The sequence below is a fragment of the Trachemys scripta genome, chromosome 9 (genome assembly GCF_013100865.1).
Source record: "Trachemys scripta elegans isolate TJP31775 chromosome 9, CAS_Tse_1.0, whole genome shotgun sequence".
Taxonomy (NCBI): Eukaryota; Metazoa; Chordata; order Testudines; family Emydidae; genus Trachemys; species Trachemys scripta.
Window position 1 is genome coordinate 9,880,323 of NC_048306.1, and position 19,015 is coordinate 9,899,337.

The following is a 19,015-nucleotide window of genomic DNA, read 5'->3' on the forward strand; positions in this document are numbered from 1 at the left end:
TGGCACGTGGCTCGCCAGAGTAAGCACCTTAGCGGGCCGGGCCAGTTTATTTACCTGCTGACGCGGCAGGTTTGGCTGATCGCGGCCCCCACAGGCTGCGGTTCGCCGTCCCGGGCCAATGGGGGTTCGCCGTCCCGGGCCAGCACATCCCGCGCCGCTTCCCGCCGCCCCCATTGGCCCGGGACGGCTAACCACGGCCAGTGGGGGCCGCGATCGGCCGAACCTGCCGCGTCAGCAGGTAAATAAACTGGCCCGGCCCACCAGGGTGCTTGCCCTGGCGAGCCGCGTGCCAAACGTTGCCGACTGCTGGTATAGATAATCACAAATTGCTTGTTGTTATTCACTTTACTAGCTCTTCAGTATGTAGTAACCAGTGTTTCTAGTCAGTCTGGGTGTACATGTTCTGCTATAGCTTGTAGTCTCTCTGCTAGAATCATAGAAATGTAGGGCAGGAAGAGACCTTGATGGGTCATCTAGACCCCCCCTCTGTGCTGAGGCTGGTAAACCTGGACCAGTGGTTCTCAAACTGGAGCCGCTGCTTGTGTAGGGAAAGCCCCTGGCGGGCCAGGTTGGTTTGTTTACCTGCCCCGTCCGCAGGTTCGGCCGATCGCAGCTCCCATTGACCGCGGTTCGCTGCTCCAGGCCAATGGGGGCTGCTGGAAGCGGCGTGGGCCGAGGGACGTACTGGCTGCCACTTCCAGCAGCTAGGGTGACCAGACAGCAAATGTGAAAAATCGGGACAGGAGGTGGGGGGTAATAGCGGCCTATATAAGAAAAAGACCCCAAAATCGGGACTGTCCCTATAAAATCGGGACATCTGGTCACCCTACCAGCAGCTCCCATTGGTCTGCAGCGGCGAACCGCGGCCAGTGGGAGCCACGATCAGCCAGACCTGCGGACAGGACAGGTAAACAAACCGGCCTGGCTCGTCAGGGGCTCTCCCTACACAAGCGGCAGCCCCAGTTTGAGAACCACTGCCCTAGACCATCCCTGACAGGAGTTTGTCTATCCCGGTTCTTAAAAACCTCGACTAATAGGGATTCCACAACAACCCTTGGAAGCCTGTTTCAGTGGTTAACTGTCCTCATAGTTAGAAAGTTTTTCCTAATATCTACCCTAAATCTCCCTTGCTCCATGTAAGCCCATTATTTTTTGTCCTATCTTCAGTGGACATGGAGAACATTTGATCACTATCCTCCTTATAACAGCCCTTAACATATGTGAAGATTGTTACCAGATCTCCCCCCACCCCAACCCCATATTCTTTTCTCAAGATTAAATATGCCCAGTTTTTTTAACCCTTCCTCATAGGTCAGATTTTCTAAACCTTTTATCATTTCTGTTGCTATCCTCTGGACTCTCTTCAGTTTGTTCATCTCTTTTTTAAAGTGTCACACCCTGACCTGGACACAGGACTCCAGATGAGGCCTCACCAGTAGAGGCTGAGTAGAGTAGAACAATTACCTCCTGTGTCTTACATTCGACCCTGCTGATAATACACCGCAGAAAGATATTTTCCTTTTTCACAATTGCATCACATTGACTCATATTCGGTTTGTGTTTTACTATAAACCTCAGATTATTTTCAGCAGTACTACTGCCTAGCCAGTTATTTCCCATTTTGTATTTGTGCATTTGATTTTTCCTTCTGAAGTGTTGTACTTTGTACTATACTGAGTTTAATCTTGTTGATTTCAAACCACTTTTTCAATTTGTCAAGGTTATTTTGAATTTTCAGCCTGTTCTCCAAAGTGCTTGCAAACACCCCTCCTTTTGACAGAAAACCATTGATAACTATTCTTTTAACTGGTTATGCAACTGTGTTATAGTAGTTTCATCTAGACCACACTTCCCTAGTTTCTTTATGAGAGTTTCATGTGGAATTGTGCGGAATATCTATGGCTTCCCCACATCCACTAGATCTGTCAAAAAAGGAAATTAGGTTGGTTTGGCATGATTTGTTCTTGATAAGTCTATGTTGGCTATTACTTACTATCCTATTATCTTCTAGGTGCTTACAAATTGATTATTTATAATTTGTTTCAGTATCTTTCCAGGTACTGAAGTTAGGCTGACTGGTCTATAATTCCCCGTATCCTTTTTGTTCCCCTTTTTAAAAATAGGTACTATCTTTGCCCTTCTCCAGTCCTTTGGGGCCCCACCCATCCTCCATGAAGTTCTCAGAGATAGTTCCTAATGGCTCCAAGTTTGCTTCAGCTAGCTCCTTAAGTACCCTAGGATGAATTTTGTCAGGCCCTCCCGACTTGAATACTTATCTGAGTATTCTTTAACCCTTCTTTCCCTGTTCTGGCTTATGCTCCTTCCCCCTTGTTAATATTAATTGTGTTAAGCATCTGGTTACCACTAACTTTTTTATTCAAGAAAATAGGCATAAACACCTCAGGCTTCTTGATGTCATTCATTATTAGCTCTCCTTCCCCATTATGTAGCGGGGTTATGCTTTTCAATGTCTTTTTCTTGCTCCTAATATATTTAAAGAATATCTTCTTATTGTCTTTTATGTCACTGGCTAGGTGTCACTTATTTTTGTGCCTTAGCCTTTCTGATTTTGTCCCTACATGCTTGTGGTATTCCTTTTGCACTCAATTTGCCCATGTTTCCACTTTTTGTAGGATTCTTTTTTGATTTTCAGGTCTTTAAGAGCTCCTGATGGAGCCATATTGGCATCTTACTATTCTTCCTATATTTCCTTCACCTTGGGATAGTTTGCTGTTGTGCCTTTGATATTGTCTCCTTGAGAAACTGCCAGCTCTCCTGAACTCCTTTCCTCCTTAGATTTTCTTCCCAGGACCTTACCTATCAGTTAGTTCTGTGAGTTTGTTAAAGTCTGATTTGAACCATAATTGGGGGGGGGGGGGGGAAATAGTCACCTACTATGTTTGAATCTGACCTGGAACTAAAGCAACATCAGTCTTGGTCCCACTGATTTGAATCAGACCCAGCCTAAAAATTCAAACCATTTCAGATATGAGATTGTGGTTTTGGTCCATCTAAGGAAGAGAGATAGTGCTCTGACTTGTGAGTGACCTTTATTGGCTTTCCAATCCCAGTGCATGCTACACCTGTCTTAACTTTCTTGTTAATAATACATCAAACACAACATAATTCCTGTATGAAATACGTTTTTCTTAAAAGATGGTATGTTTGCTTTAATCTTTCCTAGTGCAGCAAGCGCTGTGATTTACTACCTAATGTGTATGTGTATCACTGCTTTCTGCTAGATGGAAGGTGGGACCACACTAAGCGATTTTGATTATTCCATGCTCAGTGACTGGCCTGCAGTGGATATAAGCCCTAAGACTGTAAAAATGTTTTTACATCAGGGTTGGAAGGGACCTCAGGAGGTCATCTAGTCTAACCCCCTGCTCAAAACAGGACCAACCCCCAGATAGATTTTTGCCCCAGATTCCTCAATGGCCCCCACCCCTCAAGGATTAAACTCACAACCATGGGTTTAGCAGGCCAATGCTCAAACCACTGAGCTATCTCTCCTCCCTGCTTAAGTGGTGATGGTCTGTGGGGTTGGTTTACCGGAGGTCCTTTTTAGAAGAAGTTCTTAAATTGTATCTCCTGTTGTCAAACAGGAAATCTGTGCAACCATTGTGTGTGGTGTAAACAATGACAATGCAATCTATGAGGCCATGTAACTGTTAAAACTGACACCCAGTTGTTAGCTATGGAGACCTTTGAACCACAGCCTGTTGATGATGATGAGTTTCGCCTAACCGTGAAGAGTATATAACATACTTGCTATTTGGTACCAGCGCGTCACCATTACTCTCCTCTAGATGCAGTGTCAGCCCTGCTCATGTGCTTGTGATCATCTCACCAATAAGTAACAGGGATCCATTCCAACACCTATTGAATTCCTGGGGCAAACTTCCTTTGATGCCAATGGAAGTTGGATTGGGCCTCTGGAGAGAGAATATAAACCCTAATACTCCTAATAGCCTATAATATTTCTGCAGTTAAAGATTCTTTCGTTACACTTTATATTAGGGTTCTATTTATAAATATTGTATAAAGGCTTAATAAATAATGAAAGACATTATAAGCATGTTACATACATAAGTAATATGTGTTATAAATTGCTATAAGCACATTAGTAGAAAAGTATTAATAATGGTTATAAGGAAGTTGCTGACCTGTTGGTCTCTGCAGCAATTGGTTAACCATTTAGTAAATTATCTATTAATCATGTATTAATCCTTTATAAAAATGTATACATTGTACTTTAATATAAAGTGTGACTGATTCTCCTTTATATCAAGTGATGGGGAGGGTTAAGATTTTGGAGCAGAAAGTTCTAGGTTCTTTCCCACTTAACCATGAAGTCTTGTGTGGCCACAAAATCATTACAGCTCTTGTAAATTGCTATTCTCTATGCGAGGCGGATGGTATATTTTATAGCAGCACTGAATAGGGGATGCATAGTTGCTTGAATCTGAAATGAGGGAGCCTTGCATTTGACCAGCTCTTTCCTTTCTAGTAGATATTACTACAATAAATGAAAGCAATTATGGAGAGTTTCAACTGAGATAGGAATAATTTACTGGAAGATAATACCTCTAGCCAGGAAGCAAATAACAATACATAAAATTATATTAGACTTCCAACGCTGTTTGCCTACACATTGGGTGCTCTGGATCAGTGACCTCACTGCACCGCACCTTTAAGCGGGGGAGAGGGGCTGTTGTCCGGCTTGGTGGGGGAGAGGGAAAAGCACTTTGCAGGCAGGGGTGGAAGAGAGGCTCAGAAGCTGCTGCAAAAAGGGAAGTGGGTCAGCATGGTGATGCTGGGATGTTAAAAAGGGACAAGCCCTGTGGGAGAAGCCCCTTTTTCCCCGGACCAAGCGGAGTAGCACCCACCCTCCCTCCCTTTGAAGCGGCAAAATACCAGGTTTGGTCAGGACCTGCTGTGGGCATCGTGCTAGTCATGCCTTTCTAGGAGGGATGGGAGGGAATTTTTCCCTCACCCCCAAATTGGTCTAGGAGGAGTGGTTTTTTTTTTCCCGCCTTCCCCACAGTGGGCTCAGGGAGAGGTTGGTTATGGTGAGTAGGGACAGGAGTTAGGCTATGATGTTGCAACTCATAATGTAAGTGTGGGGCAGATGCCCAGTGCAGGTATACCATAGGGAAGGGATGCAGGGGCCAGATAAGTGGCTTGGTAAAGGGCTGAAAAAGGAGGTGTTTATTAAAGGAGTAGAATGGGGTGTGTGGTTTGGGGCACCTGTGACTGACACATCAGGGAGCCAACCCCCCTTTCTTATAGCCCACCTTAACCCTTGTTCGAGTTGGGGATGGTAAGGTCCCCACAATGGATTGGCTGGGGGACCTGGATGGAAAATGAAGGGGGGCAGGCGGAAGCCCCTGGGTAGATATTGAATGATCATAGAGTTACCTGCACTGTACGCTTTTATCTGCTGGGTACTCCCAGATAAATAACTAATAATAGAGTTACGGCCTGATTAAAACCATATCAGGTGTCTCCTGTTCTTCTTTCAGTATAGCCGAACAATGTGCATCCATCCACTACTTACAAAGGCCCAGGCACATTTCTCCTCCAATCTAAAACGGGCAAATGATATGAAGAGTAATCCTGTTAAACTGTGATTTTACCTGTGTTATTGTTTCTGAACACATCGTACGATAAAGCACATGTGGCTAAAGAGCCACACAGTGTGTGAATGTGCTCGGATGTGTAGAGACACCTGTCAGTAAATGAGTGCATTTATTAAACCAGTAGAAGGGTGTGCTTCTCTGATAAAATACTTCATCATTTAAGTCTGCTGATTCATCTGGCTCCAAGAATACGTGCTAATCAATGATTGTTTTATATTAGAAAGCTCACTTTAATTCCTGCTAGCTACAGATTGTCTGGCATTGTTTCAATGAAATGCCAGTAAAATGATGAGGAATTCTGTGGGGGTTTTTTTAAGTAATGTGAAAAAATATGTACCAAATACTTTGAGTAACCATGTTAATTAGAATCTGTTATAGTAATTATGAAAAAATACTGGTAAGAGTCAAGTGAAGATTTCAGAAAATGAGTTCTGCTCTTATTTAGCAACACAACCCTTGTGTTTTAAGTACTACTTGATCATTGAATTTGTGTGTCTGTTCCCATACTATTAGAACATCTGTCATCTTTTAAAATGTATAAAATGTAGTAACCTTTTGGGGTATTTAAAAATGTTGTAATAATACAGTTAGGGTGACCAGACAGCAAATGTGAAAAATCGGGACAGGGGGTGGGGGCGGTTATTGGAGTCTATATAAGAAAAAGACCCAAAAATCGGGACTGTCCCTATAAAATTGGTACATCTGGTCACCCTAAATACAGTTGAGATATTCAAAATTTAAAAATCAATTGCAACTACTTTTTCAGAAGATATTTTACTACATCAAATGATCGTTATGCCTCAGGAATATGCAGATACATGCTATTTGCTGATACATTCACAAGTAGACGCAGTCATGGCACCATACGGTGTTTGCTGTAAATGTAAATTAAGTATAATACACAAAACACAGCTAAACAACATTCCATATTATGCATCCATAATATACGAATGCATAGAATGCTGCTGTTAATATGCATTTGAAGTATAATGGCAGCTAAGAAGCTGTTAGGGTGTACTCTCTGAATGCATATGAATTATAATGTAGACCTTGGCTAAGCCTTAATGGGCTCATTGTCATAATGTCAGTTCTGAAGGAACTTGACATCCCAAAAGACATAAGTGGAGAAAATATGACTGTAAAAATGAAATAGGCCCATTTTGTTAATCTCACAGAGCAAGGAAATTCAGAATTTAGGTTGAAATTCCATCCTTAGTCTACCCCCTCACAGCGACAGAGTCCCCTTACAGTCACAGCAGGTTACCCATCTAACACAGCCTCCTAATCCAGCTCCTTTATCCTGTGTGTAATTTATCTAGTGCCAAGACTCACTGATGAATTTCACACATGTATATATAAATTTGTTACAGTTTACCAGTGTGGTATAATAGGCACTAACTAGATGTTGAGCTTTTCTGGGAAGGTCTATAATGATGCTTTAATGTGTTTTAATTTACAAAATATAATACTGGCTTAATGTTATCTTATTAGATGTATTAAATACCAGATACATCCTTCAATAAATAAAGCATCTCGGGAAAGTGTTACATTTAACAAATATTTTAGTGGATCCTTGTCATTTAATGAATTTCACAGTAGCAGTTATATTGTAACGATTTTTGTTTCTTCTTGGGTTTTCTTTTTTCTTGGCTTGAAGTATTTTTCAGTTTTTGCCTTGCTGCTTGCCATATAGCAAATGTGAAATGACAAGAGGATTATAATAGCGATTCAAAATGTACCTTGAACACACATTGTTAACCAAATTACAATCACTGCTTTCGTTTACATGTGTCGCCTTTCAAAGGATGAATGTTCTTTTAATTTGCTTTTTAAATATCCATAACGATGTCCCCGAGCATTTTAATAAAACGGAAACAGTTAATTATTGCCAAATAAGGATAACTGAATATATTGGTCCGTAGCTTGCATATAAATATTTCTGACAGCACTTCTCTCTGGAAGAGAAAATTGTGCAAATTGCCAGTTATTATCATTTTTAATAAATAAGTCTTATCTTGACTCCATTCATTTTTTCACCCCAGTGCAATAGTGTTCAACAACCATATTTTCAGTGGGACCATTTCTATTACAGAGTGATTGAGCTCTGATTTACACATCAATTACCCAACTTCATGGAGATTTTCATGCTCCCCTAGCTGACATCAATGAAGCATAACTGCGTAAATGCTTTATTTCATACTAGTTTTTGATAACTCAGACTGATAACTAATCATATCAAGAGACAATGCGCTATGATACAGGAAACAATAAATGTTCCCCTTTGAAACATCATCTCTTGTTTTATACTTCTTACCATTCATGAGCTTATCTCTGCTACACATTCCTTACTATAAAGGTACCAGAATTTGTTCCTCCCAAATTCACATTGAGGAAAGGTTTGAAGCTACATAATACTGAAATGAGCATAAACTGAACTAAAATACATTTTTCTACATGCTTAAGAAAACAAACAAATAACAATGTGGTGTATATTAGCTATGTTTTTAACCTCATGGTTTTAATTTCCACAAATTGTCTATGGGTCTCTTGGGGGTTATTTTGTACAGAGACTTTAATCTCCAGTATTTTGTATCAAACGTGCTACAGTGAATGACATTGGTTTTTAATGCAAATTATTAAGAGATAACCAATGGCCATCTTGAGGGTTTCTCTGTATAGCTGTTGAACATCAAAGATAGAATATTCTAACTTTAAAAAAAAATAACTTCATTAATCTTGAAACTCAGTGATAGATACATTATACTTTTTTTAAAAAAAAAGTTGTATTCATTCTTCAAAAAACACAGCATTAAAGTAAATGTTTGAATGTGAAAGATATGCGATAAATTGTTTTGTTTAATTAATTAGTATATTCCAGTGTGGCCTGATTGGTCAGTGCTTAAAATGTAATTTTGCTTGTGAAATGTATCATTTTACAGTGTAGTAGAAGCCTTTGATGTGTAAGGAAGGAGTGTTTAGCTAAGCATTTTTTTTTAAAGTCTGACTTTTGTAATCACCTTATTGACTGAATCCATTTCCCTGGTCCAGTGTTCACGCCAAAATTGCAATGAAAATAAAAATCCTGGGCCTGATTTTCATTTATTCGGGTGTAAATCAGGATTAGCCCTGGTCAACGGACTGAGAGGGGAGAACTGCTCTCTGTGCCTCAAAGTTTTATTTGTTTTATATTTTTTTACTTACCCCGAATGAAGACTACCAATGCGCTGGCTCCAGTCAAGGAAAGTTCTTATGCAGAGTCTTGTTGACTTCAATTAGACTACTCACATGCATAAAGTTAAGCACATACTTAAGTGCTGTGATGGATTGGGGCCAGAGTGCTAAGTGTTTGATACATACACCAACAACTTCCATAATGTCTGATCAGAACTAAACAAGAATGGCATCTTGATGTCTTAAAGGCAGAATGAGGAAGCAGCAACCTTGGACAAGTACTTTCATTATTTAAATAGAAAAGTAATTCACTGTTCTCCATGCCTTGTTTTGGAAACCCCCTGTTTACTTCTGGTTTCCACAGAGGACAAGTATTTGGTTCAAATGAATTCTTTCATAATTTAACAGTACACAATATTTTTAAGATAGAATGAAAAACCGATAAAGAATTATATTTGAGAGGTCAGGCGGCTGGATGCTAAAGAGTTGTAGTATGTCTTTTCAAATTTGGCTATTGTATTGAATATCTGTAAAAACTCTGCAACACCATTCAGATGTCCTTGAGGGTGTTGCCTTTTATTGCTGACTAGACTTCTTTTCTACAGCTCTCCTTGATTCTTTCCAAATCTGGCTTCTGCTACCCCCAAGCTCCCTACTGGCCTCTCCCTTGCTAAGTCAAAGGAACACTCCTCTTTTTTTATTCTTGCATTTGACAGTTGATCGCTCTCTCCTCTTCTTCCGGTTTCTCTCTATCTCACTGGGAGCTCCTTCTGCCTTTTGTGATTCTTTGACTTCCCCTCTCCCGCTTGTCTGTTGGTGTCCTTCAGTGTGTCTTCATTTTCCTCCTTCTCATCCCTTCTTTGAGAGACCTCATCTACTTCCATAGCTTCAGCTACCACATCTCTGCCAATGAATCCCCGTCACGGTATCTCAACCCCTACCCCTCCCTATTGCCACGTCAGCTGTCTTAGTCATCTCCCTTTAAAACATCCTTCTCCAACTCAGTCTCTCTCTCTCTCTCTCTCTATCAAGAAAAGATCTTCCTTGTCAACTCCTTTCACTTTCACAATTGATAACGGTGCTGTCTTCTCCATCTCCAAAGCTTTCAGTCTTTTATCCTTTCTCTCACTTTTTTCTGCTCTCTTCCTCCAAATTCCACTCTCTTGCTAATTCATGTTGGATAAAGGTTTTAAGGTTTTAGTATTGAGGGTGGGGAGAGAGTAAAGGGTGGATCACCAAAATCAACTCTTACTCTCCACTCCCAATACTAAAACATTTATTGGCGCTTTGCCATCTTTTGCCTTGATTTTGTAACTTCCCCTCTCAGCCAACTTCTCACCTCTCCCCAAAGTGCTATGGCAAAAATTGTTGAGCCAGAGCTGATGTAAGTTGATGTAACGTCCTTAATTTCAGTAAAGTTGTGCCAATGTACACCAGCTGAGTACCTGGGCCATTTTTTTATGTTACTCAGATAGCATCTTCCTCTTCCTTGAACCTTTCATTGGCTTTCTTTCCCTTACTGTGTTGCATTCAAGCTCTTTCTCACCTACTAGACCCTAGGTAATGTTACATATCCCCTACATCTCTCTTCCCATTGTATCCTCCTCTTTTTTTCTCCGTTTATGCTCTCCCAGTCTTTAGCCACTTTTTCCCACTTCTAGCGTCATGACTTCATTCTTGGTGTCCCAAAGCTTGGAATAGCATCCCATTTTCTGTTGGAAAATCCATCCTTGAAATCCTGTCTGTGCCTTTCACTTAACTTTTTATAACTTGTTTCTTCCAGGAATCCTTCCTACCATTTACTCTTCACTAAGAATATAGTCATACTTCCTTTACTTAGACTTTTGTGTCATTGGATTGTTTTGCCTACCTTAGTTTGTAAGTTTTTTGGGGGAGGGAACGTGTCTCATTCTGTTTGAACCTGTTCATTCTAGTTCAGTTATTAATCTCATAAATAGAAAATCTAGTAAGAGAAATCTGTAATCAAATTAATAATAAAAGTGGTGTGTTTATATAAATCTAAGGGTTATCATTATCAGCAGCAGCTGCATCTAAGCCCTGATTCACCCAAAATATTGGATCTTTGTGTGTGAAGTTTTCTTCTAACTCCCTTATTTTAGCATCTGAAAAGAGGCTACCACCAAGGCAGTATCTGAAACCTCAGGAATCTAAAGCAGAGCCCACCAAGTCTTCCTAAGACTGTTGCAAATAGAGTAAGCAAGCTGTGACCTTGCTTGTGGCATATGAGTCAAATGCAGTTCCATCTCCTTTTATGCGGGTTTGCTACAGTAGGCTATTACAAGTAGTTTTGTTTGAGACCTTCACCCAACAATTGTGTAGAGGAGTTTCCTACAGCACTCGTTCTTTTTTTAAAAAAAAGCCTGGAGGAGAAAAGCTATAAAAAGGTTTCATCAGGCTGTATTGAGAGTTCAGAGATAACATCAGGCTCAGTGCTCAGTGCACCATGACCTTAAGAGCCAATCATAGTGTCACTCTTTGGATAAGGGGAAGGCTGACCTCATTCTTGTTCTAATCTGTGTACATTTTAAAGTTAAATATGTGGCTTTCTGTAGTTAATGTGCAATGCAGGGTTAGTTTAGTGCTGAGCATTTCGGCAACAAAAATAAATGTGCAGAGAAATAAGTCATTGACCTAAATGGCTAAGCAACCACTTCCTAGTGTGTAGATGCATTACATGCTGGGAAATACTTGAGGCTTTTATGTCATAGTGTGAGTGGAGAATTCAAAATTAACTTTAATTTTTTTTTATAACAGTGCTTGGAACTGCAGAACGTGTGATAAATATAGATATTTGCAAATGGTGTAGAAGGCAGCAATTCACTTGAGGTTCTTCTGATGTCATAAAATGTACCAGCACAGTGGAATAGTTTGTAAACATCATCAGGGCCCCCGGGAGTGAGCTTCTGCCTTGTGCTTGTCTCTTGGGTGAATTAAATATGTATTTTTTCTGGTTTCATGAGGACATCTGCTAAACGAGAAATATTTTAACGTGTTTGGTAGAAAAACACTGAATTATTTACCTTTGTAAACATAGTTAATATAGTAAATACTATATTAATTAAAGTTAATTAATTTTAAAGAAATTGTGCCACATTAAATTAATGCTGTTTCATCATTTTGCCTTAGTAACATAACCACCATCAAGTAGAATAAACCATTTTATTGAGATTCATAAAATGTATTAACTAGTCTTAAAATGCCACAGTTACTCTTTTGCTCAGATATAATATAGTATAATGATTCCTTTCAGGGTTCTGAACAGTTTGTGTGCTTGTGGAAGGACATAGCTTTCAGATATCTAAGCCTAAATTAGTAATGTATTTTCACATTAAGAGTGAAATCTTGACCCAGTTGAAGTCAATGGCAGAACTCCCATTGACGTCAGTGAGGCAAGATTTTACCCTACAGCTCTACCACAGACTATGGCCAGAGTTGCTGTCATTTGTAAGCCTCTAAAATCCTGATAGTACCACCCCAAGTTACCCAAATAAATAATTTTTACTTTGAATTCAATGGGATTTCTCACATAAGTAAGGGTGACTCTTGGAGTGTCGTCCTGCTTCCACTGACTTCAGTGGTAAGTATTGTGGACAGAGGCGATGCGTGGGGGGATTAAGTGGGGTCATGTGGGGGGATTAAGTGGGGTCACATCCTCGATTTGCTGCTTGGCTTGTACTGAGCATGCTCCCATGGACTGAGATGACCCATGCCCTCACTCTGCCCCCCACGATTGGCAGGCATGGGTCATCTCTGCTTGCGGAGGACATTAATGGACAAAGAATGGGCCCATAGTGTCATAAAGGTCTGCTAAAGAAAATAGTACACTGCTGACAATACCTCATCCTGCCTTGAGTGTAAGGGACTGGATTAGAAGAGGTCTTGAGATCCCTTCCATGAGGATACTATCATTCTATGACCCAATCTTGCAGTTCTGAGACAAAACTTGCTATTGGAGTCAGTGGACATGTCTTTTATGAATAAGGTAAGCAAGCTGTAGTTCTAATACTATACTGTGCCTTTAGGAACAGCCCTGAGTGTGGGTTGATATGTAAACTGCGTTACTCCAAGAGGCATTGTGTCTTAGGGCTAGTCTACACTACCTGCCTGGATCGGCGGGAAGAAATCGATCTCGCGGGGATTGATATATCGTGTCTCATCTAGAAGGATAAATCGATCCCCAAATCGACGCGCGAACTCCCACCTTGTCAGGAGGAGTAAGCGCCGTCGACAGGGGAGCCGCGGCGGTCGATTTGCCGCCATCCTCACAGCGGGGTAAGTCTAATAGGATACGTCGAATTCAGCTACGCTATTCGCGTAGCTGAATTTGCGTATCTTAAATTGATCCCCCCTCTAGTGTAGACCTAGCCTCAGAAACACTTTTCTAAGGCACTGTTCCCCCCTTGCTTTGGGGGTGAGTATGGGGTTGAAATTTCTAAATGGGCTATACAAGTAGAAAATTACAATACCCCCACCCTCACCCTCCCCCACACCGACTCAGCTACATTTTTCCAAGGTGATTGTGGAGCAGAGTGGAGCCAAGACTCCACCCTATTTCTACCCACCTGCCCCAGAGTGAGCAGCAGCAAGTGTATAGCACCCACTTACTCCCACATATGTGGACCCAAGGTCCAGATAGCCCGTGAGGGGGTGCAGTGAGGATTCTTTCTTCCCGTTATGTCTCTGTGGATGTATAGTCTGCCACAATCTAGCTTGTAGCTAGCAATAATAATACAGTAAGTGGCTTTGGTATAGTAATTTAATTTCCTTTAGTTTTCCTCAATAAATTAGTAAATAATGCTATAATTTCTACAAGAATTCAATAGTAGCATTGACTCTAGTACTGTCCTATAACTTTACACTAGCAAATGATCCCAAGGTAGTGATATCATTATGGCAGAATGTGTTGTAAAACGAACTAAATAAAATGATGTTGCATTTGAGTTTCCAACCTGAAAATGGGAAGTAGCAATGAAAATCTAGTTTAACTCACCCTCACATACTTAGGTGACTTTACATCCTGCTAATAAACTATACTCAAGCCTATTCATTCCAAGCATGAATGATCTTGAGTTGCTCAAACTGATTATTAATTCATATTTCTGATTCAAGATTGTCTTTGTGGCATTAGTCTGTCTTTTTTTTCCTCCTCCCTGTATGAAAACAAGTATGCAAGTCTAAGGATACATGGAATCATCAGGAGATAGACATATGCTTGCCTGCAGTCTCTGTGGGTCTTGCAGGTTCAAACACAACCTGCCGGAATCATAAGAACTTTAATTGAGTAGATAAAGAGGTCCTCATAATTATAAACTGCAGTAGGTATAACAAGAGGCTAAATACATAGCTGTGGTTTTAATTAGCTGGTGCTTCAAATTAGTAATTGTGGTTTCACTCAGAAATCAGTGACTTTATACACTGTCAAAGCCTCATCACTGTGCGGTTCATTCCTCATTATATCTCTCCATGTGAAGCTTCCAATACAACATCACGCTGAGCTAAAAAGGCAAAAGTTGTAGATATTTGGTTATCTCCCAAGTGCAGTAGAGCTCTATGGAGATTAAATTCATTCTCATCAGGATATCAGAATTCACTATTCTCCGTTACATAAGTGTGCTCGTGTGTAGGCATGTATATATAAAATCTAGCAGGCAAATATTTCTCACAACAGCTAACGTCAGTGTGCATACTCAATCTGCTATTCAAATTGTCATCTGGAATTTGTAGCTAATTAACTGACACAAAATAGAGCCAAAAGTCTTATAACAAATCAAATAGGGGTTGAAAGCACAGAAGTGTCCCTTAATGCTTGTCACATGGGGGGTTGTCAATGCAAGTGGAAACATGCATCTCTTCTCTTCTTTTTTTTCCCCCTCTTCAGTGTTTTAATTACATCTTTTCCCTCAGAGGAGCAGGAAGTAGTTTGCAAAGACAAGAGACCGAAGTACTTCAGTCCTGTTCATGAGAGAAGTAGATGTGATCTCTCAGCTTGTCATCTAGGTCTGGCAGGTGCACATAGTGAGCTGACATAAAAGATAACTGACGTCTTGCTATCACTACTCTGAGGCAATAGACCTTTTTTGTTTATTTGCTTGTGTGCAGAATTATCTGCTGTGAAAGTCGACTAACCTAACGTCCTTCCCTTCAGAACAACACTACGTGAAGCATTTTTTAATCACCCCCTAGGGCTAAGCTGGCCGTTCACCCCAGTTTAAGATGGGCAGTCCTCTTTTTTGGGTGGTTTGGCCCCAGTCCGATATTGAGACAGAATCGGACGTGGTTTTGTCGGGTATCATACGAGGACACCATTTTGAACAGCAAGCCGCTTTGCCCCATCAGTGTGATATCGCATTCAGCATACCTCTGAGGTCAAGCCAGTGGGGGCAGAGTGACACGCTCTTCAAAATGGCATCCTCCATGCAGCAGGACCTTGTATGCAGGGGCAGGGTCATCCCGTCAGAGTGGGCCTATACCATTTCAGGAAGTACTGGAATGTCCAGTATTCTAGGAATGCATGAGTGGTCCAGCCTACCTATGCCCACAACTAAATGTTAACGAGTATGCTGGATTGAAATAGTTGTTCTGAATCACACTTGGCTGCAGTAGAATGTTGTGATGTAGGCAAATGTTACACAGTTAAAGGGAACTGAAGATGTCACTATGCCTGGTTGACTTCATAGTTGCTTCTCCATATAGGTATATTCTGTGTATGTGTGTATATTACATGTAGGCACACAGCATGCCTACATATTTATACATGCACACTTAGAGACAAGTTGTACTGAATTTTTTTTTCTGGCAGAAAGCACCATCTGGAAATGGCAGATTTTGTGTGTTTTTTTAATTTTAGAATGATTAGTTCTATTTAGAGACATGGTGGGTGAGGTAATATCTTTTATTGGACCAACTTCTGTTGGTGGAAAAGATAAGCTTTCCAGCTTTGCAGAGCTCTTTTTCAGGTCTGGAGAAGGTAACCAGAGTGTCTAAACTAGATATAAAATGGGACAGATTAAGCATACGAAGTTCACATATGCTGTAGAAGACCACTTAAAATGAAGTGGGCAGTTAAGGGTAAGCAGACAGTAGGGTGTGTTGCAAATAGTTGTAATGACCATAAAGCTGGTGTCTTTTACTGAGTCCATGGTTTTCAGTGCCCAGCAGAGTTAGGAATTTGTTTCCAGGCTCATCTTTCAGAGGTGTTGCATAGGTTTCCTTTGAAGACGCTCACCCATGGGTGATAGGATGCTTTTATCTTTTATCATTTTTTCTGTGAGAGTTCATTTCAGAGAGTAGTGATTGTCTGCTTTCACCCACATACTTATTGTTGGAGCATTTGATGCACTGGATGAGGTACACCACATGTGGTAGGCATGTGTAGAAGACACGGATCTTGAAAGGTGTGTTCTGAGGGATATAGATCATTGTAGCAGTCTACAGGTTTTGTTATCTCTTGTTCTGGCAGAGTCTGGTGGCACTTTGAGTTGGACTGTGGGGAGCTTGCTTCTGATGATGAACTTGGCTAAATTGGGGGCTTGTTTGAAGGCAAGAAAGGGCGGGGTTGGGAAAGATTTATTTCAGGATGTGATCCACCATCAAGTCTGAGTTGTAACTTTTTGATGATACCCCTTTGGGGTTCTAGTGTGGGGTGGTACTGGAGAAGGTTCTTCCAAGGTAGTTGCATGGCTCGTTCCATGATGTGGTCTGTTTTTCTCCTGGGGTGTCCTAGTGTAGTGAAGGCAGATTTTAAGTGTGTTTAGGTGTGTACGCTGGGATTTCTCTTTGGAACAAATTCTGTGATATCTGGTGCTGGGCTAAATAGCTGTATTTAGTATGGTCCTATGATCCCAAATTTACATTTGGGAAAACTGTTGGATGGATTTCACTCTCTTTCAAAGTCATCAGCTTGAATTGCACTGTTTCCAGTGTTTTGTTCCTAATATTGGTAACAATGAATGTTTAACTGACTTATGGGGGAAATCATTGTTTGTCTTTTTGTCTTATCCTCTTTTTCAGTCACTATGAGCAAGACCGGAGTGCACTTAAAAGGAAAGAATGGGAGCGAAGAAATCAAGAAGTCCAGCAAGATGAAGATCTCTTTGCTTCAGGTTTTAATCTCTTTGGGGAACCCTACAAGGTAAATGGCTATGTAATATTTTACACTTTTAGAGTGTCTTTCATCTGAATGCATTTTGCAAATATTAACTAAGCCTCACCTCTGAGGAAGAGAAGTATTATGTTGATCTTGATTGTCTGACTCTACAGATAGTTAGACCATTGAAATTAGTAAATTGAAGCACAGTCAGGTTAAGTAACATGGCCAACGTTATACAGCATTTTGGTGACAAAACCAGGGATTGAAACAAGGAGTCTGGATTCATATTCCCTTCTCTGAACACTCCGCACACTCCCTCAATATATTGCTCTCCAAAGGAATCTTTACTTAGGTTTTCCTAACTCCAAAACTGACATTTAATCTCTTTATTTTTAAAGAGGAAAATATACTTGAATTGTTCAAACCAGAATCTCTTTGTTTAATTATGAGCCTGGAAGCTCTCCCTTCGCAATAATAATTGTCCAAAGAAGTGTTCAGGGAGAATGTCTGTTTGAATTCTTTGGGGAGCATAACAAGGATATCAAAGAGACTTACGATGAGACTTATTCTCTCTAAGGAGCTTTGCTGCCTGAGAATTTCATCACCAGGGGATGTCCCCCTTGATTATTTCTGCTGCTTTGATTTTTAGCCAGGCATCCCCTGATGGGTTCATCAGAATGTAAATGTACATGTCACTTTCTCTTCCCAATCAGTGACATCCATTGAAAGGCCACCACATTAGCATTCCATTTTATATTGTTAGCAGCTGTAGGGAGGATGAGTACTCATTGGAAATCACCAGTAAGGGGGAAAGACCAGCATCGTTATGAAGTGGTGGTTCGTAATTATAGGTTGGAAGACTGTTTCAACCAATTGGGGACAGTAGTTTACTGGTTAAAATCTAATCTGGCAAACTACAGTGTGATATTTTATGTTGGGCCACCCCCTTTCTCACGTGGAGTTCGCATTTACTACACACACAATCCCGTTGATTTCAGAGAGACTCCTTGCAAAGTAAGGCCCTAGTCCATATTCTTAATTCTAAGAATGTGAATAGGTCCCTTGATTTCAATGAGACTACACGTGGGAGCAGAGTTAAGCGTGCGTGCAAGTGTTTGCAAGGGCTATGGATCCATTCAATGTCAGTAAGGGTAGCAGAACCTAATCCATTGTGGTTACTTTGAATTACTGAATTCAACTATATCTTCTACTGAAATATGAAATCCTGTAGGAATAAAAAGGGACTATACCACACAGTGGTTCTACATGCTTTTGATTTGGATGGGTTTCCAGCAGCTAGTTAATCTTTTCTTTTGTATTTTACAGCTTTTGGTTTATTGCAAATGAATTCGATATCTAGTAGCTCTTCCAATAATGGGATACTGATTGCAAAGGTCTGAAATGAGTATCCCAAATTAAAAAAAACAAAAACAAATCACAACTGAGTTCTAAGGTGGGTTGACTATACAGTGGCTCATTTTAAAGGTAGTATTTATAATGTTCCAAATGACCTTAGTGGATCATTTCTAACTACTATATTATCTCCCCCAGTATGCACAGATTATGTTCATGAGAGATAACAAATATGGCCCTGATACTGCCAACACTTATGCATGTGCTTAATTTGTTTCAATCCATATGCTTAAAGTTAATGCTTGTGCATAAATATTTGTGGAATCTAGGCCTCTCTATATAAAATGTTCTGTGTGCGAGAGGGAAAGCCAAGTGTTGTGATATTAATTTACCAAGAAAATGCAAGTATGTGGGGGAACAATTTTACTACATGTAGCAATGTGATAGAGCCCTTCCCCATCTCTCAATTATTTGCGTGTAGTCATGACTGATATATTACATCACTTAGATGAAGAAGAAACTTGACACGTTCACTGCACTTGGTGTAATGAAGCAAAAAAAAAAAAAAAAAAAAAGGTTTTAATAGAGTCAGAGAGTTTAAGGCCAGAAGGGCTCACCAGATTATCTACTCTGACCTTCTGTGTGTCACAGCCACCAACACCATGCTCAGGTTGATCTGGAGATAGTGTCATTATTACTCCTCTTAGAAATGTTTTTAGTCCTGGCCTTCTGCCCCCAC

General features: G+C 40.5%; 1 protein-coding gene across 1 annotated transcript in view; it reads left to right on the forward strand.

Annotated features, from left to right (window-relative positions):
* Positions 1–19,015, forward strand: part of AFF2 (AF4/FMR2 family member 2) — a gene marked incomplete in the record, with an annotated part of 408,588 nt that overhangs the window by 94,358 nt on the left and 295,215 nt on the right. Inside the window, 1 exon segment of the mRNA XM_034781192.1 lies at positions 16,845–16,965. Within this exon segment, the coding sequence (XP_034637083.1) occupies positions 16,845–16,965 (121 nt within the window).